Below are 21,391 nucleotides of genomic sequence, written 5' to 3' on the forward strand. Positions count from 1 at the left end.
AGGGAATGGAGTAACTAGCTACTGTGACCATTGACTCGATAATTGATAACAATTTTGTTTCATTTCATGAGAGGGTATATAAGATTATTAATTGGGGTGTTTAAATTTGATGTATAATTTTACATATCCTTAAGAAAGATAATAATAGTTTAGAGTTGGTCAGTTAACAGATTTGATGGCGGGGTAAGACTGAATAGGTTTATTCTGATGTTTGCATTAAATATATAATAATATAAAGTGCATTAATAAATAATTTACTGTCACTCACTTCTCTGTTCCCAAAAAGCAATAACATTTATACCGATTTAAGTCGATAACTATAACCGTATAAATTTAAAAATAAATAATGCGAACGCATCTGCCGAATGAGTTTCTACAAATAGCAGAAGCAATAACGGCGACAATAAAAATTCTTATTTTTCGCCCACACGCAAACAAATCATTTTGTGTGATACCTGAAAAAATGGCATAACTTTTTGCATATGCCAACGGAGGATGGCCGTTCGTAATAAGAGCGTCGACATGTGTTTCGTATGAAAGGCAGAAGGAAATACTTTCGTAAACACAAACAGTGATGGGGAACCAGCTGACGTCCTGCGAGGACACGTGAACATCCTGGGGATTGCCCAGATACACTGATATGTCCTTCGCTTGTTATATGCTAATCCGAACATCGGGCCAACATTTGCGTTTGACAGCCCCAGGCGTTGCCTTTCAGCGCCTGATGAGCCACTGACCAGAAGAAGAAAAGGACCTGGACTTGGGAAGGACCTGTACCAATCTCGGCCTCGATTCGGGGATGATAAATTGTTGCTCTCGCCGGGCTGACATATTTTTCGGGTCTTAAGCACGCAGTGAAAACAAAAGCTCCCCGAAATGTTGGCCTTGAGACGGTCAAAGGAAGCTGGCAAACTACACACAGGACACACAAGATGGAGAGTCTGGGGGGCATTAATAATGCACAGGGGCGGCTCTGGGGTCTTAGGCGTGACCACAGCCTCCGTGTCCGGTGCAGGCAAATGCCTTGATTTATTCCTTTATAATATTCCCCACTTTCCCCAACTATTCTTAAAGTATCCTGCGGAACGCGCTCACTGGGCCGACATAAATTGAGGCAAAGCCCGTCCGCCGTTGCAGTCGACATATTTCGCAGCCGGGTTTCATTCGGCTTTGGTCCTTGTTGAATCCTCCTCCCTTTTGGCCTGTCTCCAGTTTTGGCTTGCTGCCAAAAACTCGCCCTGACATCGCTTGTAATTTCTGTCGCTTTTGCGAGTTTATTAAAAATATAAAAATGCAATGAAATAAAAAGCGCGGAATGTGGCCATCAATAACACGGACGGACGGACTATATCGGTGCTGTTTGTGCTGACTCTGCAAATATATAGTAGTTGGTACACAGTTTGTAGTTGGGCTTGTTGGCTTTCAATTCGAAGTGTAGTAATATTTGTTCTTTGCTGAAGGCTGTCGGACCGAAATTGATATGTTTGGTGTGTTTCAATTATGTCAGCACACCCCCATGAAATATTAATTTGAAAATAATCCTTTCATGGCAAATGTATGTTGGCTTTTTAAAATGCAATAACCTTTTAGTTTGTCATGTCGGTGTGACATTTAGCAACCGAAAACCCATCTGCTGCCAGGACGGAAATGTAGGAGGACAACCAAAAAACCGCAGCGGAAAAACCACCAATGCTACTCGGCTGTCAGCGAAAGCGTTTTTTAAACAACGCCCGAAAATTGCAATAAATTCGGCCTATCCAACTCCGCGAATCGAACATCGAACCGGACATAAATTCAGCCCACAATGTGTGGGAAAAAAAAGTAAGTCAGCAGGAAAAATATGTTTGTCGCTTTAAAAATTGGCCGGGAAAAAAGCAGAGTGTGTGGTAAATTTACTAAAAATGAAGACTAATTGGAATTCCGTGTTTCCGACGCGGCTTCCCCCTCTGAAGTCACATTTCCAGGCTCTGCGACTGGCAAACGTGTTTAGGGCAATGTCAACTACTTACACCCAGCCTCCTTTCAGTCCGCCCCCCATTTACCATGACGCAATTCACATTTTGAACCCAATAAAGGCGTCAACATTTGCCATTTTGTGTTTGCAGAGCCGGGCTATCCAGTCAGCAGGGGCCGTGCAGGATTGTCGTCACAGAAATACACTTTTTTGGCTTCCTTCGGGTCGTGGATGTGGCTCTGATTATAAATTTTATTTACACAGGCGTCGAGCATCGGGAATTCGCGTTTATGGTCCGTATAACGAAATTTTCTACAAATTGCGGGGCACCAAGTCGAGTTACTTATGCAAAGGACAACAGCAAATTGTGTGTGCGTTAACTGGGTTTATAGTTACTGTCGGCAGCTCAGTGGCTGCTTTTTAGTGGGGCAGTGTGACGGGATTGCTGTGGGACGTCTCGTTTGGGAAATGTATTCAGGGAATTTAATATTATGAATGGATAGGTGAGGAAATAGCAAATAATTAAGTTTTTCTAGAAGCTTATTAAAGTTACCTGAAGGATAGACCAGCTCAGGGCGTAGATTGCTAATATTTATTTATTCTTTAATTTTGTAAGCCTTTGACTATCCAGTTTTTAGGAATGTTATTTCAGTATTGTAAATATGTAAATAATTCGTATATTTTTTGATAAACTTATATAAATAATTTGATGTAAAAAATAAGTATCCGTAATTATGATTATGATTACTTTTTGTCAAAGGCCGGTCTAAAGTCTGACAATTAAACTTTATTTATTTGGCATTAAACAAAAAAATGTTGACTTATCTTTTCGAATAAACAATACTCACAATTGTTCGCATAGACATTAATAAATACAGTTATTTGCGATTATTGCAATTTGTTTGTTAATAGTTAGGAATGTTGCTTCTACTTTCCTTCCAGCGCGGCAATATAATTGCAAACTTTGCCGAGCAGTGTGCCATTGTCGACGATTGCCTGATTCTTTTGCAGTTCATAGAGACTGTGCACATCCCGCTGCTCGAATGCGGAATCTATGGCTTCGTTAAACAAGCTGTGGAACAGATATTGGGGATACAGTAAAACGGATGCAGTGTTATACCTTGATTAATTACTCACTTTGCCCTTAAATACCAAATCCCCTTGCGGTTGTCGCGACATCTTGGGATGTACTTTCGCGCCTCGCTTGCGTTGTTCTGTTGTAAACATACCTCGACAAAAGGATCGTACCCAATAGGACTCTTTTTAGTTTTGGCCAGCTTCTCCAGCTCCTCCCACTTGTGCTGTTTTGAAAGTATCAGGACTCGTAGCCACCAGAAGCGCCGCTCGGGCACCTTAAAATCGTTCCGGATCCGCTCTGCCTCCTTCAACTCGCCGAGCTGTAGCAATTCCAGGACGGTGTCATGTATTGATAATCCATTTAAGCTAACATTGTATTTGGTGCTAAGGGTCTTCTGAAGCTTGAGTAATCGACTGGTATCCGCACACAGCTCCGCCTCCAACGTGCAACGTCCCTGGGCATAAGCATTCCCAATCATCGACAGATTAGACTCCAGTCCTTCGGTTTCAATGGCGTTCTCGAAGTGATACTCGGCAATGGCCTTTTGATCGTCCTCAGTGTTGTAAATACCGTAGAGACCGGCTCGGTTTGAATCGCGCATGATCTTCTTGTACATGTTTAGCGCCAGCGGATGATCCCTTATGGTCATCTGGGAATGGATAAGAAGGATAATATAGTCAAACACATTTATTTTACGACTAAGGGATCTTCTTACATGTAAATTAGACAGCATCATGTGCATCTTCATCTCCAAAAGAACTTGGGTGATCAACTCCGTATCGCCCGACTGCGTGGCACTGCCCACTGCCCGATCAAACTTGCGCATCTTCAGCAACAGCGGTACGTGGAGCGAAGCGCGTGGCTCCAGTTCCAGCAGCTTTATGGCCAGATCATCCCGTCCAGCCTGATGCGCCTTTGCCGCTATATTGCAAAAGGAAATGCCCTCGACCGACGGATTCTTGAATTTTTCGGTAATCTTCCGCGCCACTTCTACGTCATCTATAGTTATTTTAATAAATTAGTTCAATCAATATTTCTGAAGATAAAAGGAATGCCATACTTACTGGGATCATTGATCACTTTATGGTAGGCCCAATGTTCCAGGATCCAGGATTCGGGGAGGTTTAAGTGCTTTGCCACTTGGATTGCGATGGCATAGTGCTTTCGGAATACCAAACGGCTGAGTATTACTTCGGGATTAAGATGTGAGAACCTGGGATGAATACCACGATTAATTCAATCCAAAACTTCATATAAATGCTGTAGAAACAACTTACTGTTTGAAGGTGAGCGGCATGGCAATCCTCTCATGTCGCAGTGTGTTGAGTACCCTCAAAATTCGCATGATTCGTATGTATTCGTCCGGATTGTGGCCACGTATAAAACCTTTGCCAAAGTTTGCCGTCTTAAATAAAAAGGTATCGTAAGCAAAGATATGTATATATGGGAATAATTTGGTCACTTACCCTAAGCAGACTCTTCTGGGTCTCCGGGCAAAACTCAAAGGACGCCGCCTCAATGCATTCGGTTACGGCCAAGTCCAATTTTTCACGACACATGCTGAGATATTCGTCCGACTTGTAGGATTTCTCCTCGAACTTCTTCTGGGCCTCGAACAGATAGCTAGCTGGTTCTTGGCTGTTCACCGCAAAGATATTCTCTACGCACTTTGGCAGGCGTTGAATCATTTCATGCGAATTCTGGGTGATGATGCGCACGCCATCCATCTCAGCTACCAGGAACATGACAGGATCATAGGGAAAATCGCTGCGATCAGCATTGCGATTTACTATTAATAGGTAGGATGGATAGGAGATGACCACTGCATCGGCCTCGCTGTTGTCTGCATTCATGATCCACTCCATTTGAAGGGGCATATCTTTGCGGCCTGTGTCGAATTCGCAGTACTTCTGTCGCATGTCCACGCTGCCCAGCCAAAGAAGACCAGTGTTGGTATACAGAGCCAAGTGCTGATGGTTGTAGGACACAGAGATTTTTATGATCCTATCGTGCGGTTTCTCGAAAAGATTAGCGGTAATGGTGCCCACTGTTTCGCCTGGAAACAGTTTGATAACCTCTCGATCCCTTCCCAGAAGACAGTAGCTATTGCGTCCCTCGGTTACAATCTCCCAGCATGAGCAGTTGATGCTGGAATCTGTTGTGGACTAGCATTAGAATGAATGGCGATTTAAGTTAATGGGAACTTAGTTACTTGGAATATCCGGCAGCTTCCTTTCAGTCTTACTGCTGTTTTGTTTGAGGAATATTCGGCCGGATGTGGTCATCACGGCCACTCCGGTGCCAGCGGAGGACTGAAACACCTTGGCCTCCACAATTTTGGTGACACTGGCCTCGTCGCCGATGCTGTACGACTCCTTTTCGCGACCAAACATGTCGAACACAAAGACTGTGGCATTCTCCTGGATGCAGATGAGCTCCTCCGTGTCCGACCAGCCCATGGCAATCAATTTGCCGTGGTTCCACTGTGGGGAAATAAAGTTTATAACAAATATTTGTTGTTTCGTGGTAACCCACCAATAGATGACCCGTTTCCTTGCCCGAGGTATCGAAGATGCGGATCATTGGTCTAGCATTTCCCTTGACCGGCACCAATTTGGTGGGGTCCCGTGTGGTCGCCAGTGGACCTCCATAAGGAGCCGCTTCCACCAACATGTACTCCAAGTCCAGATCCAGTGGCCAATCCGGTGTAGCCAGTTCCACTTTTCTGCAAATGGGATATGTGGGCGTATCCTTTCGTTAACATTTATTGATCAGGGAGTTTTGAGATTACCCACCTGTAGTAGTCCGGTCGCACCTTGAACCACTCGCCGGTATTATACATGATAGGCATGGTGTCTGAGTTTTTAATTCCTTATTTTAACTTAAAACGATTAATTAATTCGCTTGCATTTTCACTCACAATCTGCAACCTAACAGCTGATTCACCAGGGCTGTCACTCTTAAAAACAAAAAAACGATCTATCGATAGTTGCTGTCACCGATATTTTTTAAGGGAAAATTGATCAAATATTTAGGTAATTATGATTTTTAACTGCCTATTCAAATATAAGACGAGGCTCAAAAATATATTTAAGCGCACCAAAAAACAAATTTTAATTGAAAACCCATCGTTTCGATAGTGCTATCGATAGTTTCTAATAAGCGCCTCGTTTCACATGTGAAAGGCCCAATTGCATTGGCCAGTATTAAATTATCTGTTAGATCACGAATTCAGACTGACGAAATCCCAACCAAATGGCGGACACCAAGGAGACGATTGTGGAGGGCGTGGAGGCGTTGACGCTGAACGGAAAACCGGACGCGGAGCCCGTGGAAACGGGCACGGATGCCCAGGCTCAGGAGGGAGCCACTGCAGCCGCCGACGAAGATGTTGTGGATCCGTGGAATGTGGCCAGCAGCAGTGACGCGGGCGTCGATTACGATAAGCTGATAAGTAAGTTGGCCACCTCACATACTCCAAACAACCAATCTAATTAATCAACTGATTTTATCTCCTAATGCTGACACGTTGCAGAACGCTTTGGCTCCAGCAAAATCGATGAGGAACTCATCGCACGCTTTGAGAAAATCACGGGGAAGCCCGTCCACCACTTCATTAAGCGGGGCATGTTTTTCTCACATCGGGATCTGCACACGATTCTCACTCTGCGGGAACAGGGCAAGCCCTTCTACTTGTACACGGGTCGTGGTCCCAGCTCTGGATCCCTGCACGTGGGCCACTTGGTGCCTTTTATCATGACCAAGTGGCTGCAGGAGACTTTCGATGTGCCGCTGGTCATCCAGCTGACCGATGATGAGAAGACCTTGTGGAAGGACCTTAAAGTAGAGGATGCCATCAAGCTGGCGCGCGAGAATGCCAAGGATATTGTGGCCATGGGATTCGATGTCAACAAGACGTTCATTTTCAACAACCTGGAATTTGTGGGGTAGGTTAAATTATTAATTGTATCAAGTTAGTGCTAAGATATGCATATACCACCTGTTAAATTGTATTTATAACGGATCCCCTTTCTTACAGAAAATGCCCAGCCATGTACCAGAACATTATTCGCATCCAGAAGTGCGTTACCTTCAACCAGGTGAAGGGAATCTTTGGATTTGGTGATTCAGACATCATTGGCAAGATCGGCTTCCCGGCCGCCCAAGCAGCCCCCGCCATCTCCAGCACCTTCCCCTTCCTCTTCGGCAACAAGAAGGTGCACTGCCTCATTCCGTGCGCTATCGATCAGGACCCGTATTTCCGGATGACCCGCGATGTGGCCCCACGTCTGGGATTCCCCAAGTGTGCGCTCATGCACTCGACCTTCTTCCCGGCGCTGCAGGGCGCGAAAACGAAGATGTCGGCTAGCGACCAGAACTCTGCGGTTTACTTGACGGATACGCCCAAGCAGATTAAGAACAAGATCAACAAGTACGCCTTCTCCGGTGGACGTGTCACTGTGGAGGAGCACAGAAAGCTGGGCGGCGTGCCAGAAGTGGATGTTTCCTACCAGCTGCTCAAGTTCTTCTTGGAAGATGATGCTAAGTTGGAGGAGGTGCGAGTGGCTTACAGAAAGGGTGAGATGCTGACGGGCGAGATCAAAAAGCTGGCCGTGGAGGTAAGTTAAATGGTCATGCCAATTCAAATCTTAAAACTTAATGTTATTATTAGCTCAATGTTATTAAAATTATATCGTTAACTTTCTTGGCAAAAGCATTGAAATTCATGCAAATTCCCCTCTCCTTTTTCAGACCCTCACTCCCATTGTGGAACAGCATCAGGCAGCCCGCAAGTTGATAACAGACGAAGTACTAGACAAGTACTTTGAACTACGACCCCTGCAGTTTGGCAGTTAGAGCTGCGGTGGAGTGGAAAGACTTGCATTTGCTTGACATCGATTCTTAACACAGTTAAAACGACATTAGCCTAAATCGAACTAAGCGATATTAGTTCAGCACCGAACCTACTAAGGCACTCCTATGTAAATAGCTATAATGAATTGATCTATGCCTGGGCATTGAGCCCTAATGGCGCCCACTTAATGCATCGTTGTACTCGCTATTTATTTTATTTTTTACACACCGTGTTTATTTTTATAAAGCAGAAAACAATAAACGGCTTCGATTTGCAATTGTGACCCACATTCGGGGAGTTGTAAAAAAGTCTGTGGACTTCCCTGGGAACCCGAAACTTCAGCCAAGGAGAGCCCGCGAGAAACAAAACTACTCTCTAGGTTTCTCTACGGAGAACTATGCGCATATTCATTTCCGATTCCCAGCAAGACTCCCTCTCTGGTGCACCAGCTAACAAAATAACTGTCGGCTTCGGAAAAATGTAAGTTATTTCCCCCCTTTCGAGTTGTATGTGTTTGCGGGTAACCAGAGATGTTGCACATGAATTGGATTTCGGGGGCAAGGCTCACAGTGGCTACATTCTATTTGGAATCCGAGAGGATTTATGAAAACTTGGGATTTTCGGAGGTAAAAAAATATTTTCTGAGAAACATACAATATAATAGGTCATAATAATATTGAAAACATTTTAAAGCCCATCGCAAGTAAAAATAGGTGTGATGGTTTTTAAATTAAACCAGATTACTCTGAAAATCAGATACCCATATTTTTAAATGCCATTTCCTTTTTTATGCCATTTCCTTTTTTATTTAATTTACTGAACATTTTATTTTAATGCTTAGTTAAAGCAAAATAATAGTTCAATATTAATCAATATTCAACCAAACTATTTCTTTGTTTGCTTTATTAAAAATAAATTTAAATGAAATACATTTGTATAAGCAGAATCAATTATATTTTATTTAAAAAAGAAGACCTTAAAATAATGTTTTATATATTTAGAGAACTCATTGGCTGTTCATGTAGGACTAGGCAAAAAAGCGAATTAGTTACAAAATTAGAATTGGGCGAAGGGTGCCTAGGTGTTGTTTTTACCTCCATATAGAAGTATATTCATAACTGGGGATATGGATATATATGTATTTTTTTAATTAAGTCAAAACACTTGTGTTTACATGCGTCGAAAATACACGCTTATGTGCTGGGCGTCGAGTGTGGGTGTTTGTATATAGCGATCGAAAAGAAAAACTCAAACTGAAGTTGTGGCGACGATCGTCGATCGCTGATCCCAGAGAGGGGACTTCAAAAGTCAGACGCAACTCCAGCCTGCCACACGCGCCTCGATTGCCATCCGTCGGATCGATCGCACAATAGCGAAGAAATTAAGCCGCTTTGTTTGTATACCTTCATATACCTGTGACAAAAGGATCCTCGACGACAAGTTGGTCCCCCCTCCACATAGATCACTTGTTGACACACGTACAAAGAGGTGGCCTCTTGAACTAGACGAGATGTGGCTCTCATCAACCCCGGATGAGTAGTCACGTCCGAATCGGATCGATGGTGAGCCATTCATCACGATTGGCAGAGTCTCTAATGCACTAAAAATAAGAAAATAACAACCGAGTCCAGGTAAACCTGCTGCAGTCCGGCAAGAACTCTCGATCGGTCATTCGAAAAGCGGCTTAGGCGATGACGGATCAACTGCTGAGCTCCGCTGGCAGCGCTCCCGGGGATCCCCCCACGGTCTTGGTCCCCGTGCCAGCATCTACGGGCGGACCATATCTGAGCGGTGGATCCGAGGGCGAGGCGGAGTCATCGGAGCAACCCGTCCTCCTTGAACTGGGTGCTCCCCAGTCGGGCAATTGTCCGGCAGTTAGTCTGAATTACACCCTAACCCCCGATGGAGGAGGTCTGCTGGCCTATGCGCCAGTTCATCCGCACAACTACTCACCCACCTTCGGCTACGACAAAGAGCCACCGAACTTGGGTCTGTTGCCACCCAGTTATAGTGTGATCCCTCAGCCGGTGTCGATGTGGCATGCCGGACAGGTTGCCTCTGGATCCCCAGTGGGCCTGGAGGGAAGCAAACACAGCGAGCTGGTGCCTCCTCCGATGTACATGAGCTATGGGGGAGGGAGTATCGCCAATAGCACGGAGGTGGATATATCCAAGGAACACAATCCCGCCTGGCGGGAGAAAGCCTTGCAAATGGAGAAGGACTACAGGCGCACAGCCTGCGATCGGGAGAGAACTAGGATGCGGGACATGAACCGAGCCTTTGACTTACTGCGCTCCAAGCTGCCTATTTCCAAGCCGAATGGGAAAAAGTACTCCAAAATCGAGAGCTTGAGGTAAGTGAAAAATTGTACCTATTCCTAAACAAGAAGTTAATCTAAAATTTACCATTTCAGAATTGCCATCAACTACATCAATCACCTGCAGGCCATGTTGCGGGATAGTTCGGTGGCTCAAAATGGCAGTGGATGCTGTGCCTGGAGTGGCGGAAGTAGTTCACCTTATGACAATGCCAACGATCATTGGGGAACGTAGTAAAAAGATATACCAGTATATTAATTAATTATATATAATTTGGCGCGTGTGAACATCATAAATATCCACCATGGGGATGTATTTTCAATTAAAGGTCCTCCGAACACCGAGTCTTCCTTCTATAAAATAACCAAGCCAAATTTGATGTGCAGTTTGCCAAAGAAATCACTGGTGGTAGTCACCGGAAATTACCGTGGTATATGAAAGTTAGCTTGTTTAAACTCCTTTGAAAATTAATTTTAAAATCAGATCTTCTGAAAACACAGAATTTGTGTTCAATTTTACTATTTTCAAAAAATTGCTTTTGCTATTGCTTTAACTTTAACTTTAAATAAGTGTAACATGTTAAATTTGTTATAAGGGTAACCATAAAATAAAATATGAAAATAAACGACCAACACATTGTCTTTTTAGGCTATATATATTTAACGTTACTTTTTAACATTTCACATTTTGATAATTTACATATGATGAATCGTCTGAAGAACTGACTGACTTGGCGAGTATGTTGTGCATATTCGTATATATATAAACCTAAAAAGTACAACAAAACAGGAAAATGTAACAAATTACTATGGAATTGTTGCTCAGCCGCAACTGCATCGAAAACTGATAAGTTTGTTAATACTTATGTATAGATAATAAAACCAACTACTGCGACAGCTGTACGCACACACACACACAATTTATCCGCTGTTGGATTGAAGTAGAAGTTGGCAACCTGCAACTCAAAAAGGGGACGAAATAACAAAGCGTAACGCAAGCTCCTCTCGCTCCTCAGCTCCTCCTTCGCTTAGTTATCCTTCTTGATGCGGGTGGAGGTCATGCGGTAGATAATGGAGTCCCTGCCGGGATCCATGGCAGCGATGGCGTAGCAGATGGCCAGCAGCGACAGTCCGAAGACGACCATGAACCAGAGGATGATGTTGAAGATGACCGGGTAGTCGCTGTTGTAGTAGACGGCCAGGTTGAAGGGATTGGTAGTGGAAGCAGCCAGAGCATCACGCTTGGCGCGCGACACTGCCACATCCTTCTCCGTGGTCTGCACAAACAGAACCGAGTCGCTGGACTTCTGGGAAGCGGCCAGCAGGCGGCCGATGGCGGCGGACAGCAGCTTGTTGGCCTCATCCACGGCTACAGACTTCTCACCGTGAGCCTTGACCACTCCATCGACGCACACACGGATCAGCAGGACATTTGAGGGCTTGGCCATCTCGGCCAGATGATCGGCAGCACCGTTGATGAATCCAACCTCCTGCAGGAACTGCTTGTCGGCGGAGTGCAGAGATGGATTCAGGTGCTTGGTGGGCTTGGCAGCTGGAGCCTCAAAGTCACCAAAGCAGGATTTCCAGGCTTGAACCTAAAATAATATTCACATTATTAGTTATAATCTTTTTGGGATTTATAGGGATAACTATATCAGACACTGCAAACTAATTTAAGTCGGATAAAAATGGGAAAACTTGGTTTCATTAGTCGGCTACCCATTTTTTTTCAACTCTCTTAATTAATAGCTTAATATGTTTAATAATAACGCTAATTGATCTGGAGTAGTTACTGAACTTTCTTTAAAGTTGTTACTATTATGCAATGACTAAGATTATTACTTGAGAGCTCTGATTAAATCCAGTGCCTTTTCATATTTTTAAAACGATTTTTTTCTTGTGACACACTGTTTTGATCACGAGATTTATAAAATTATTGGTTTTTGAGGTCTATGGATTACTCTAATTGATTTTAATGAAATAATGTTTGCCCTAATTGTTACCACAACGATTTATGAGATGACAGAAGTGTGTTTTTAAAGATATGTGGTATAGTTTTCCTATCTTGCAATATACATACACCATCGTCGAACTGCTCGAAGTTGATATCGCAGACGGGCTCATTGGCAGCCTCCAGTTCGGCGGCCAGGGCGTTTAGGGAGGTGTCCGTTCCGGTTCCCGTAAGCTCGTAAGACTTGACGTTTCCGGCGGTGGTCACATGGCCAAGGCCCTGGACATGGACCAGGATTATGCCCTTGGCCAGGTTGAAGGGATCGTTGATGGTCAGGCCGTTCCAGTTGGAATCGCCGACGACAGCGTTGCCAAGAGAAGCGTAGAGCACATCGCCGACGTAGTGGCTCTCCAGCGCGTCGTTGCCCTTGAAGCTGATCGCCTTGGGTCGGTTCAGCACCGTGAATTCGCCAGCTGCATGGCCTGGAAAGAGCGGGATCTAATAAGTACCATACTAACTATTGTCATCTCCTGTGTCCAAGATTCTGCGCATGCAAGTGGGGGACACTCAGAAGTCCCGAGTTTTGGGTGTCACCACCCCCAGACGAGAATCGATGAATACAGAATATCCACATTTTAAACGTCTTCCACTTGCTGCTTTTGGATTTATCTCCTTTATTAAAGGTAGCTGTACTTACTGGCTGCAATAAACAGCGAGAAAATCACGCAAATCTGCAACATTTTCAGTTTTGCGCTGGACTTTTAATCATATGACGAACGACTGCAAAGAAAAACCTTTTCTCCTCCCCGAATTCTCCCTGGCTATCATGTGATGAGCAGGGTTGCAGCGGAAAGTAATCGAATGGCTGGTAAGCAGGGTTGCCTAAGAGGTTGATATATCGATTGCAACGGTATTTATTTATATAGAATTGTAATATATAATTAAATTTTGTTTTGTTTAAAATGGCTATCAAAATGTGCATATTGTGTGCAAGTTTGGTATTTTCTGGCTTGCAACTGTTTATTTTTAAAGCTAAAAAACTTATTTTGTAAATCAATGTATTGTAAATACCTGGGGTAGTGCTGGCTTAGATTTTAAAAAATCGTTCACGTCCGGGAGCTAAATTGTTTTTAAAATATTTATATAGACACAAGTCGTTTCTAAAAGGCTTCCAAAAAAATAATTTTTGAAAATTGGTAAGAGATTCACAAGTCAAGTGTATTAAAAAACTATATTTTGAATAGATCGCTTAAATTTATTCAAATTAAAGAGATGCTAAACCCAAAACCGTTTAAAGGTATATAGAAACTATACAGCGGTTTTGAAAGATTTAATATCCCTAAAGCATACATGTAAACATTAAGGTTAAAGTTAATTTTGAGCGCGTAGAGCATCGATTTCCAATCGAAGCTTCTGAATCCGAAGCAAAGTCAGTGTGCGCTCCAGTTTCAGGTTCTCCGTTTCCGTTTTCAGAAACTTGGTTTTGCTGTGAAACTGTTTGATCTCGGCTCGCGTTTTGTCCGCCTTTAGGGCGGCTAAATGATTTCTTGGCCTGGCTTCGACGATTGTCGTCGTTCCATTGGCCGAGTCATCCGGATTGTGCTGCAATATGTAATGCTGCTCTATAAGCATTGTTGGCAATATGAACAAAATATATAATATTCACCTCTTTGTTTTCGTCCAGGTATTCAACGTATTCGCGGTTTTGTACCTCAACGTTAGAGATCTCAAACTCCATATGTTGCTCTTCCGTTTGCTGATTTTTTAAGAAATTCGTTTTCCGAATCTCGGTTTTGATTTTGGGTGTGCCTTTGATGGTGTCCACCTCATCAGCCTCATCCAGAATTTGTTGAATCTGGTTAGGTGAAAAAATATATGAAACTTAATTGTTGTTCTGAGGAGCCAAATGGTTACCTTAACTATGATCTCTTTGCCTTCGGTAGCATTATCCAAGACGCCATCACCTTCGTCACTTGATATTTTTTGAATCTACAATATAAGGAAAGACACCATCTATTAGTATAAATATTTGTAAACCTTTTGTAGTGCCTCACATTACAGATGTTTCAGCACCTTTATATCAAACATTCAAATCGATCATAAGATTGAATGTGTCTTTTAGATTTCACCTATTTTTCCAAATGACCCCCTGCTGTTCCCAGCACAACACTGCTTTGGGTAACACTTTGCTGTGCTCCAGAATCTTATAGACAGTTACCTTGATCCGAGGACCATCTTCATCTTTAGCTTTCTCCACATCGGAGCGGAATATTACTGGACATCTACTTCGTCTAGTATCGCAAGTTTGCCTACAAATAAATAAGGATTACTTGACGTATGTAAACATAATGTGAAGTGTAAGTATGTAGTGTTACCTGTGTAACGATAGGCGGGATAGCGCGGTATTTTGGAGCACCCTGTCACAGAAATGGCAGGTGGCCGAATATTTACCGTTCTCGAAGTTCGCGGTGAAACCGTGGGTCCTGTAAAAATCCTCTGATTTCTTTCGTGGCATTTTATGGAGCAGAAAGTGTCGTAAATAGAAATGTACTATACACGGTGCAAATAAAATGGCTTCTCTACAGCTGGAGGTAAAATCCACGCTAGCATCAGATAAACATGTATCGATATATCGATAGTAAGTTGTTTTTGAAACAAATCAGTTGGTTTTATTTATTTTTATTACAAACAGAATGGATCATAAAATATAATACCACTACTGATAGTTTTCTATAGTGTTACCATTTCATATTGTTTTTTTAGATCTGTAATTTTTAAATTATTTCAAATCTTAAACCTTTCGCTTACTTCTGAAAGTTGTTTAAAGAAAATTTAACAGATTACCTAACAACTGCGTATCAATAATATTAAATGAATATAAAATACCATCTAAAATTCTTTCAAATTTATTGTAACATATTCTTTATTTAATCGCGTTAAGTCCAACCCTCCGAAAAACCTTTTTTTTTTGCTTATGAATTATTGTCCTATTCCTATAACATACTCACCTTTATCGACATTAAGTAATCAATTAATTAATATTCAAATAATAGCGACCATCGATATCAGCAGATTCTGGCCTATCGATATATCGGTTGATTTTACAGCAGCCAACACTTTCACGTAATTAAACACAAGCCGAATGTAAAAAATGTCGGTGGTAAAAAAAGCAAAGCGAGTTGGTAGCGTTTCAAAGGACGCTACGTGGAAAAAGTTGGGTTTTCTACCGGCGTTTAAGGAAGGAAAGGTTGGAGAGGCCAAGAAGTACCGAGCACTGTGCATCCATTGCCAAAAGTGTCAATCAAACACCAGTATAGACCGGCTAATCATACACAGGTCCGTATAAAAACTATTCCCGCTCTTTTCTGTACAAAAAAAGTTTTGTAGGAAATCCTGTACAAAGTACCGGGAGGATCTCACCGAGGAGCTGGGCGCGAAGTTGGAAGTGGATGCTCCGGAATCCATGAAGACGGAGCTGAGTACTGACGCCTCAGATCCAGCAGTAACACCTTCCAATATTGAGTTTTCGACCACCAGTCTACTGGACAAACTGCTGGATGAGGACGAGAGTAGTGGGCGTAATCCGGAAACCACCTTGGTGAGCTACCTGACTGACCTGGATCAGCTGGTGGTCCCGCCATCCGATGCCAATCGACTGCAGAAGGACCTCATCAAGGCGGAGACGGAGTACTTGGAGGCCAAATCCGACTACTTCACCAAGATGAACGAGATCGCCGAACTGAAACGCACCGTCACCATGCTGGAGGCGAAAAAGACCCAGCTGGAGATCGCTAAGCTGAGAGCCGAGTGCGAGTAGCCTTAGTTTTTTACCTACACATCAGTTAAAAATTTTTCTGAATAAATAAAATTGAATAGATAATGAATAATAGCGATGCGGGGAGTACGATGGAACAATTTGCAAAGATGCCCGTGCACGTGGGCTTTCTGATCAAGATGGCGGCCCAGCTGCTGTCGCATCCAATGGAGCTGGTTCGGGTGAATATCCAGGCAAATGTGATCCATCATAATCGGCTGACCGTAATGCATATGATCCGGCTTATGGCCAGGAATGGATTGCCCGGGTTTTATTACGGAATTGTGGCCTCCGGCCTGCGTTGCACAGTACACACACTGTCCTCTTATTTACTTTTCTACAATCTGCGCGACAACGAGTATGTGATGATGATAAGACCATACAACACAAGCGCGGTCCTGGGCGTGACAGGATTTTGGGGCGGCCTTCTGGCAACACCATTCGCCAAATTGGCGGTCATTCGGCAGGCGGATCTTACACGCGGACCCTTTCAAAGGCGCAAGTAAGGAATACGAAATTTCGCCAATAATAAAAAAGAATCGGGCACGTTTCGGTTATACTTTCAAATGTGGTACTTGTTTAAATGTACATGCTTTTAACCTTTCAGATAGGATAATATTATCCAAATGAAATTTATATTTTGACTTTAGAATAGTGAATTATTACTTCATATAAGCTTGATTCAAAAATATGCTTAATTTCGTGCCCTTCAAACCTATAAAAGTATACCTTTATTTTATAGTTACCGGAATTTCCTCAGCGGCCTGAAGTGCATGTACAGGAAGGGCGGATTTATATACTTGTTTAACGGATGGAGGATAAACTGTTTTACGAGCACATCAGTGGCAATGCTGTATAAACCCGTGAGCGAGCAAGTCCATACCCTGATTTCTCGGTTTCACGGACTGGACGAGGCCTGGTCTAACGATCTTATTACTATGGCGCTAACGGGTGGGATTATCACACTGATTATGACTCCTGTGGATGGGTTAGCCACCGTAACATTGAACGAATCCTCCAACTACGGTCGTCAGTCATACAGGGACGTATGCCAAAAAATAATACGTAAACATGGTTACAAAGGTTTTATCTTTGGATGGAAACCGGCGCTTATGGCTCTTGTACCACACACCATATTGGCAACATTTGTATATCGTATATTAGTTGATCGGTACATAGTATAAATTTGTCATATTTATTCAAAAATCTTGCGATGTATAATTGTCAGAGCCTCCGTAAACTCTTCTAATCCAGCTGGCATCTTTTGCGTTGAGCAGTTTTCCAGTTGAAAGCTGAAGACTTCCGTGAAGCGCAAAACGAGCTAATGGAGAAAATAGGTGTGTTGCACATTTACCGACTATGGCAATTATAAAAACATATTTAAACAAGAAGACCTTACGTTTAGAACTGAAGGTGCCCGCTCATGGGCAACCAGGCACTCCATTAGAACAGCCACAAACTTTCCGTAAAACTCGGGCAGGTGCGAGTGCAAGGCCTGCAGCGGAATGGGCAGGATGCATACTAGAAAGCATCTGAGCATCTGCTCCAGCAGCTCGGTACACACTTCAACGCCTTGGAGCAGCTTATCCGACTCAAGGACGAGCATTTGGAGGATGGCCTTGGCCCAACGATAGCTGGTGCTAGCGTTCAGAGCAAGGCACTCTTCCCGACATGCCGCCAACTTATCTGGCTGACTAAGATCTGTGGCCAGAGCAGCTTCCACATCGCTCCGGTTGATGGTGAAATAGTAGCCCAGTCGAGTAATGAACTGCAGCAGGCAGACGGAGATTTTTGGGCTAGAGGCCATGGTTACATTTTGGATAAGTCGGTCCAGCATGTCGTCGCATTGGTTCCACTAAGGGGTATGTTACATTAAATATTTTTTGTGTGTGTGTTTGTTTACCAACCGTAAAAGCATCCAGGTCTACAAAGTGATCCAGGCATAAGTACAAGCAATTCCAAACGGAGTCTATAGCTTCAATTGACTCCATGTTGTAGGCATCCTTGAGGGAATGGTCATAGATCACGCTGTGCACATTAAGCTCTTGAATATCTTTCGGTTCCTGGATGGTAAACTGTTCTATTAAACTTTCATGTGTCAAAGAACCGTAAACGCACGCTAAATTTCAGCATCACTGAGAAGATCTTGACGCCCAGTTGTTTGTAGGCCGGATCATAGCATTCCCGCACATTGAGACCCACTGATAAGGCGAAGGCCAGCATTCGTGTGGGCATTCTGGATTTTTCCGAGTATCGGAGCTGCGGAAGAGCTTTCAAATAAAGTAAGCCATCAGTATTTATATATTACTCCTCTGTACCTCCAGGTATTTGGCAAATCCATGCACTGCTCCTAGTTGTTTCTTCCAGCAATCCCTGTGGAGTTTTTGCTCGTAGTATTTCAAGATTTGGGCATCTGTGGACTCCCACCATTTAAATGTGAGCTTCGTAGCCAGCTCACGGGCGTTTTTTAAGAGGTTTCCAGAATCATCCTTCAGTTGGTAAACTGTGGGAGCTGCTGTTAGCTCGCAAATCAGCAGGAGGAGCTTCACCCTCAACTAAAAGTTAACCAGATTGTAGCTATTGAAATGCACTTCCGTTAATGCTTACCTCTTCGTGTCCTGTGTCACCAGTCTTCTGCAGGAACTCCTGCACCAAATCGTACAGCTTGGGCAGATCTACCATTAGAAGGGAATGATAGCTCTCAAATTGCGACGCCTCCAATTGAATGTTATCCAGATCGTCCTTCAGCTCCGGCAGCATATAGAATTGGACCAGCTCACACATGTGCGCCACAAGGGCCTCGGTGGTATCACAAGTCATTGTAAAACTTTATTCTGTGGTTTATGTTACACCTGTAAATGCCGTGGACTTATTTGACGCCCGTCGCTATTGTAACATTATTATTTTACAAAAAATTAGCCAACAAAAATTGTAAACAATAAAGCCGGTAGAGATGGAGAAACATCGATGTTATCGATGTTTTTAAGACATCGGTAATATCGATCCTTCTCCATTTCTATCTGCGCATTGCACAAGGAAGTTTTATTTCATTTATTCCTTATAAATTATTATTATGTTTAGCATTTTGTTTTTTTTTTGTGGTGGTGGCTGGTATGGTATATCTATGAAGTAATAAATAATAAATAAAAACAATTTTTTATTGGTTTAAACTATGTTCTTTATTTTAAACAGAGACCGTTAAAAATAAAGATACCGTTACTAAAATCAAAGAATGTGGAAATAATGCGTTAATGATAGAGTTTCCATACGTCAATAAACTTTTTTTTTCAAACAACCGAATCTTTTTGATTTCTCAATCAATTAGAGATTTACGATGTTAATAGTTTTCAGTCATTTTTTAAAGTTTCATAATTTCATAATTGTGCCATAATAATGTGTACCATGAAAAACAGACAAGTTTGTCAATATATTTATGCATTACCTCACTTTATCTTTATTTTATAAGTTTTATAATTTTTTTTTATTTTCCTACTAATGCAATTATAAATCAATCCAATAAAGCGGTGTAGAAAGACGTGCTGAAGCCATTGACCATCATTTGTTGGTCGATCCAAGCTCGTGCCAAGGCTACGTTGGAATAAGCCGCTGGCAACTGATTATTACATCCAACGCCCCATGACACTATGCCACTCAGCTGGTAGCGGTTTCCAGAGGGTTCTCCAATGGGACAGGCCAGTGGAGCTCCACCATCGCCTTGGCAGGTGTCAATGCCATGCTTTCCTCCAGCGCAAATGAACGAAGGGTCCAAGGAGAACTTAGGTCCAAGATGGGTCATTCTGAGCCTCTCCTGACAATAATTAGATTCCACAATGCCTAAGGGCACCCGTTTCATTATGGCACTGAATTTTCCCGAATCTCCAGAAGCATCCATGCCCCAGCCATTGGCAAAGCAAGTGGTGGAGGGCAGAGGAACGACGGCTTGATCTGGTAAACATATCACATTTATATGATCATTCAGTGTGAACGGTTCTTCCAGAATTAAAAATGCGAAATCATTAGCAAAGGACTTGAAATCGTATTGAGGATGATTAATAATTCTTTGGACTTTTACTTCCTGATACTGTTGACGCTCACTCTTTGACTTGAAATTCCATTCTCCAGCTCGAATCGTATAGGTTTTCCACTTTTGAACTCTGTGGGCGGCAGTCAAAACCACCTGGGGATGTATAAGTGATCCAGAAAAGGAGTAGTTTCCGGACTCCATTATGGCGACAGTCCAAGGAAATTCGAAAACGTCAGATTGATACAATTGGGCTCCTCGAATGGAAATATCTATGGCACCCACATTGCGAACACCGCAGCCTCGGGTTTTCTTGGGTTTTGGTGTTGTGGTATCATAAAGCAATCTTTGGTTTCTCTGGGGTCTTGGTGTTGTAGTATCGTCAAGCAACTCTAGGGTTTCCTTGGGTTTTGGTGTTGTGGTATGGTCAAGCAATCCACTAAGAGGACAACATACATCCATGGAATTAATTTTAGAACACGGGTCAATAGCTTTTCTATGCGATGTAGAGTCGCAATTCGAATATCTAGTGCATTGGCATGGTTCTACTTTTTCTATTATTTTCTCCGATTTTGTGGGTATTCTGGGAATAGGCGTATTAATAACTTCAAATATTCTTTGGGTTGTGCTTTTTGTTGTGGTGGAACCAAATAATTGGGTTGTGCTTCTTGTTGTGGTGGGACCAAATAAATCTTCCATGTTTTTGTTAAAATTTGTTCTATCTTTAGGTGAAACCCTTAGTTCCTGCCCTAATGTTGTAACAGCACATAACAAGACCAACAAACTTATATAGACAGTCATTGCAATCTGTAAAATAAAACAGAAATTACATAACTTTTTATCACGGTTTTTGGTTATTATGGAAAACTTTTTGCTAGCAATTATTACCTCTTAAATTCGCAGCTTTTATGATAACGATACCTTCGTTTAAAAATGTATTAATAAAGTTTCCTTTTTCGCAAATTTTTAAGAATTGTGCAATTAATGTGGATCGGATTCCATTAGTTGTTTTAAACACAAGCTAAGCTCCGGGGCTACTGAATGCGTATAGGGTAAGTGTGCTACATTTAAATCTGTCTATATACATTGTCTTTAAGAAGTTGATAAGAACTGAGATGCACGATTCCGGCAGTAAACGACTCTTAATTTGGTTTTTGCCTTGATTTACTCATCTGGGAATTTCACGAGCTCACTGAACCTGTTTAAGCAGATTACTTGGGATTTGAAATAAGAAAAATAAGAAAATATATAAGTCAGAAAAACCACATTGATAAGAGTAGTGAATAATTTAGATCAAATGGAGAGAATTTATATTTCACTTTTAAATTATACCTTTCACCTCATTTTGTCACCAAAACAGCTCTGTTTTTCAATCAAACAAAACAATTAATTATGTCATTT

General features: G+C 42.5%; 9 protein-coding genes across 12 annotated transcripts; 4 read left to right on the top strand and 5 right to left on the bottom strand.

Annotated features, from left to right (window-relative positions):
• Positions 1 to 2,721: 2,721 nt before the first annotated feature.
• LOC108046670 (vacuolar protein sorting-associated protein 16 homolog) lies at positions 2,722 to 5,973 on the bottom strand. The gene is made up of 9 exons (XM_017126515.2): positions 5,828 to 5,973; positions 5,568 to 5,757; positions 5,245 to 5,515; positions 4,499 to 5,187; positions 4,310 to 4,437; positions 4,097 to 4,245; positions 3,748 to 4,031; positions 3,092 to 3,681; positions 2,722 to 3,026 (listed from the first exon to the last, which is right to left on the bottom strand). Exons 1-9 carry the CDS (start codon positions 5,881 to 5,883, stop codon positions 2,882 to 2,884), a joined length of 2,502 nt encoding a protein of 833 aa, XP_016982004.1. The 5' UTR covers positions 5,884 to 5,973; the 3' UTR covers positions 2,722 to 2,881.
• A 203-nt stretch (positions 5,974 to 6,176) lies between these two features.
• LOC108046680 (tryptophan--tRNA ligase, cytoplasmic) lies at positions 6,177 to 8,176 on the top strand. Its single transcript, XM_017126529.2, has 4 exons — positions 6,177 to 6,486; positions 6,568 to 6,979; positions 7,072 to 7,651; positions 7,785 to 8,176. The coding sequence occupies exons 1-4, from the start codon at positions 6,288 to 6,290 to the stop codon at positions 7,887 to 7,889; spliced, it is 1,296 nt and encodes a 431-aa protein (XP_016982018.1). The 5' UTR covers positions 6,177 to 6,287; the 3' UTR covers positions 7,890 to 8,176.
• A 711-nt stretch (positions 8,177 to 8,887) lies between these two features.
• On the top strand, positions 8,888 to 10,735 carry LOC108046657. 2 transcript variants are annotated; one of them, XM_017126495.2, is made up of 3 exons: positions 8,888 to 9,449; positions 9,499 to 10,240; positions 10,301 to 10,735. In XM_017126495.2, exons 2-3 carry the CDS (start codon positions 9,579 to 9,581, stop codon positions 10,437 to 10,439), a joined length of 801 nt encoding a protein of 266 aa, XP_016981984.1. In that variant the 5' UTR covers positions 8,888 to 9,449; positions 9,499 to 9,578; the 3' UTR covers positions 10,440 to 10,735. The 2 variants fall into 2 exon arrangements, with proteins under 2 accessions (XP_016981984.1, XP_016981983.1); XM_017126494.2 differs by having other exon boundaries at positions 9,519 to 10,240.
• A 106-nt stretch (positions 10,736 to 10,841) lies between these two features.
• Positions 10,842 to 12,985, bottom strand: LOC108046656 (ATPase H(+)-transporting accessory protein 2). Its single transcript, XM_017126493.2, has 3 exons — positions 12,853 to 12,985; positions 12,285 to 12,637; positions 10,842 to 11,799 (listed from the first exon to the last, which is right to left on the bottom strand). The coding sequence occupies exons 1-3, from the start codon at positions 12,893 to 12,895 to the stop codon at positions 11,233 to 11,235; spliced, it is 963 nt and encodes a 320-aa protein (XP_016981982.1). The 5' UTR covers positions 12,896 to 12,985; the 3' UTR covers positions 10,842 to 11,232.
• Positions 12,986 to 13,367: 382 nt separating this feature from the next.
• On the bottom strand, positions 13,368 to 14,768 carry LOC108046546. Of its 3 annotated transcripts, none has more exons than XM_017126263.1 (5): positions 14,531 to 14,768; positions 14,374 to 14,464; positions 14,076 to 14,144; positions 13,822 to 14,010; positions 13,368 to 13,772 (listed from the first exon to the last, which is right to left on the bottom strand). In XM_017126263.1, exons 1-5 carry the CDS (start codon positions 14,668 to 14,670, stop codon positions 13,527 to 13,529), a joined length of 735 nt encoding a protein of 244 aa, XP_016981752.1. In that variant the 5' UTR covers positions 14,671 to 14,768; the 3' UTR covers positions 13,368 to 13,526. The 3 variants fall into 3 exon arrangements, with proteins under 3 accessions (XP_016981752.1, XP_016981754.1, XP_016981751.1); XM_017126265.1 differs by having other exon boundaries at positions 13,368 to 13,757; positions 14,070 to 14,144; XM_017126262.2 differs by having other exon boundaries at positions 14,070 to 14,144.
• Positions 14,769 to 15,253: 485 nt separating this feature from the next.
• Positions 15,254 to 16,042, top strand: LOC108046675. Its single transcript, XM_017126521.2, has 2 exons — positions 15,254 to 15,491; positions 15,543 to 16,042. Exons 1-2 carry the CDS (start codon positions 15,307 to 15,309, stop codon positions 15,970 to 15,972), a joined length of 615 nt encoding a protein of 204 aa, XP_016982010.1. The 5' UTR covers positions 15,254 to 15,306; the 3' UTR covers positions 15,973 to 16,042.
• Positions 16,035 to 17,175, top strand: LOC108046674. The gene is made up of 2 exons (XM_017126520.2): positions 16,035 to 16,471; positions 16,712 to 17,175. The coding sequence occupies exons 1-2, from the start codon at positions 16,035 to 16,037 to the stop codon at positions 17,151 to 17,153; spliced, it is 879 nt and encodes a 292-aa protein (XP_016982009.1). The 3' UTR covers positions 17,154 to 17,175.
• Positions 17,130 to 18,926, bottom strand: LOC108046673. The gene is made up of 6 exons (XM_017126519.2): positions 18,577 to 18,926; positions 18,288 to 18,524; positions 18,088 to 18,228; positions 17,877 to 18,032; positions 17,369 to 17,824; positions 17,130 to 17,290 (listed from the first exon to the last, which is right to left on the bottom strand). Exons 1-6 carry the CDS (start codon positions 18,787 to 18,789, stop codon positions 17,165 to 17,167), a joined length of 1,329 nt encoding a protein of 442 aa, XP_016982008.2. The 5' UTR covers positions 18,790 to 18,926; the 3' UTR covers positions 17,130 to 17,164.
• A 551-nt stretch (positions 18,927 to 19,477) lies between these two features.
• Positions 19,478 to 20,517, bottom strand: LOC108046527 (phenoloxidase-activating factor 2-like). The gene has a single exon (XM_017126238.1). It carries the CDS (start codon positions 20,450 to 20,452, stop codon positions 19,478 to 19,480), a length of 975 nt encoding a protein of 324 aa, XP_016981727.1. The 5' UTR covers positions 20,453 to 20,517.
• Positions 20,518 to 21,391: the final 874 nt, after the last annotated feature.

Source organism: Drosophila rhopaloa, unplaced genomic scaffold, assembly GCF_018152115.1.
Source record: "Drosophila rhopaloa isolate 14029-0021.01 unplaced genomic scaffold, ASM1815211v1 contig_167, whole genome shotgun sequence".
NCBI classification, from domain to species: Eukaryota; Metazoa; Arthropoda; class Insecta; order Diptera; family Drosophilidae; genus Drosophila; species Drosophila rhopaloa.

Bases quoted from the DNA above. Each gene is read 5' to 3' on its own strand.
- LOC108046670 (XM_017126515.2), bottom strand. From the start codon at position 5,883: ATGCCTATCATGTATAATACCGGCGAGTGGTTCAAGGTGCGACCGGAC. The intron at 5,758-5,827 runs GTGGGTAATCTC...TCCCATTTGCAG, and splicing joins GTGCGACCGGACTACTACAG to AAAAGTGGAACTGGCTACAC. The intron at 4,246-4,309 runs GTAAGTTGTTTC...TATTCATCCCAG, and splicing joins ATGCCGCTCACCTTCAAACA to GTTCTCACATCTTAATCCCG.
- LOC108046680 (XM_017126529.2), top strand. From the start codon at position 6,288: ATGGCGGACACCAAGGAGACGATTGTGGAGGGCGTGGAGGCGTTGACG. The intron at 6,487-6,567 runs GTAAGTTGGCCA...GACACGTTGCAG, and splicing joins CGATTACGATAAGCTGATAA to AACGCTTTGGCTCCAGCAAA. The intron at 7,652-7,784 runs GTAAGTTAAATG...CTCCTTTTTCAG, and splicing joins TCAAAAAGCTGGCCGTGGAG to ACCCTCACTCCCATTGTGGA.
- LOC108046657 (XM_017126495.2), top strand. From the start codon at position 9,579: ATGACGGATCAACTGCTGAGCTCCGCTGGCAGCGCTCCCGGGGATCCC. The intron at 10,241-10,300 runs GTAAGTGAAAAA...TTACCATTTCAG, and splicing joins TCCAAAATCGAGAGCTTGAG to AATTGCCATCAACTACATCA.
- LOC108046656 (XM_017126493.2), bottom strand. From the start codon at position 12,895: ATGTTGCAGATTTGCGTGATTTTCTCGCTGTTTATTGCAGCCA. The intron at 12,638-12,852 runs GTAAGTACAGCT...CGCTCTTTCCAG, and splicing joins CTCGCTGTTTATTGCAGCCA to GCCATGCAGCTGGCGAATTC. The intron at 11,800-12,284 runs GTATGTATATTG...ATATTATTTTAG, and splicing joins TCGAGCAGTTCGACGATGGT to GTTCAAGCCTGGAAATCCTG.
- LOC108046546 (XM_017126262.2), bottom strand. From the start codon at position 14,670: ATGCCACGAAAGAAATCAGAGGATTTTTACAGGACCCACGGTTTCACC. The intron at 14,465-14,530 runs GTAACACTACAT...ATTTATTTGTAG, and splicing joins TCCCGCCTATCGTTACACAG to GCAAACTTGCGATACTAGAC. The intron at 14,011-14,069 runs GTAACCATTTGG...TCACCTAACCAG, and splicing joins GCAAAGAGATCATAGTTAAG to ATTCAACAAATTCTGGATGA.
- LOC108046675 (XM_017126521.2), top strand. From the start codon at position 15,307: ATGTCGGTGGTAAAAAAAGCAAAGCGAGTTGGTAGCGTTTCAAAGGAC. The intron at 15,492-15,542 runs GTCCGTATAAAA...AAAGTTTTGTAG, and splicing joins GACCGGCTAATCATACACAG to GAAATCCTGTACAAAGTACC.
- LOC108046674 (XM_017126520.2), top strand. From the start codon at position 16,035: ATGAATAATAGCGATGCGGGGAGTACGATGGAACAATTTGCAAAGATG. The intron at 16,472-16,711 runs GTAAGGAATACG...TTTATTTTATAG, and splicing joins GGACCCTTTCAAAGGCGCAA to TTACCGGAATTTCCTCAGCG.
- LOC108046673 (XM_017126519.2), bottom strand. From the start codon at position 18,789: ATGACTTGTGATACCACCGAGGCCCTTGTGGCGCACATGTGTGAGCTG. The intron at 18,525-18,576 runs GTAAGCATTAAC...GTTAACTTTTAG, and splicing joins GTGACACAGGACACGAAGAG to TTGAGGGTGAAGCTCCTCCT. The intron at 17,825-17,876 runs GTTGGTAAACAA...CATACCCCTTAG, and splicing joins TAGACCTGGATGCTTTTACG to TGGAACCAATGCGACGACAT.
- LOC108046527 (XM_017126238.1), bottom strand. From the start codon at position 20,452: ATGGATGTATGTTGTCCTCTTAGTGGATTGCTTGACCATACCACAACA.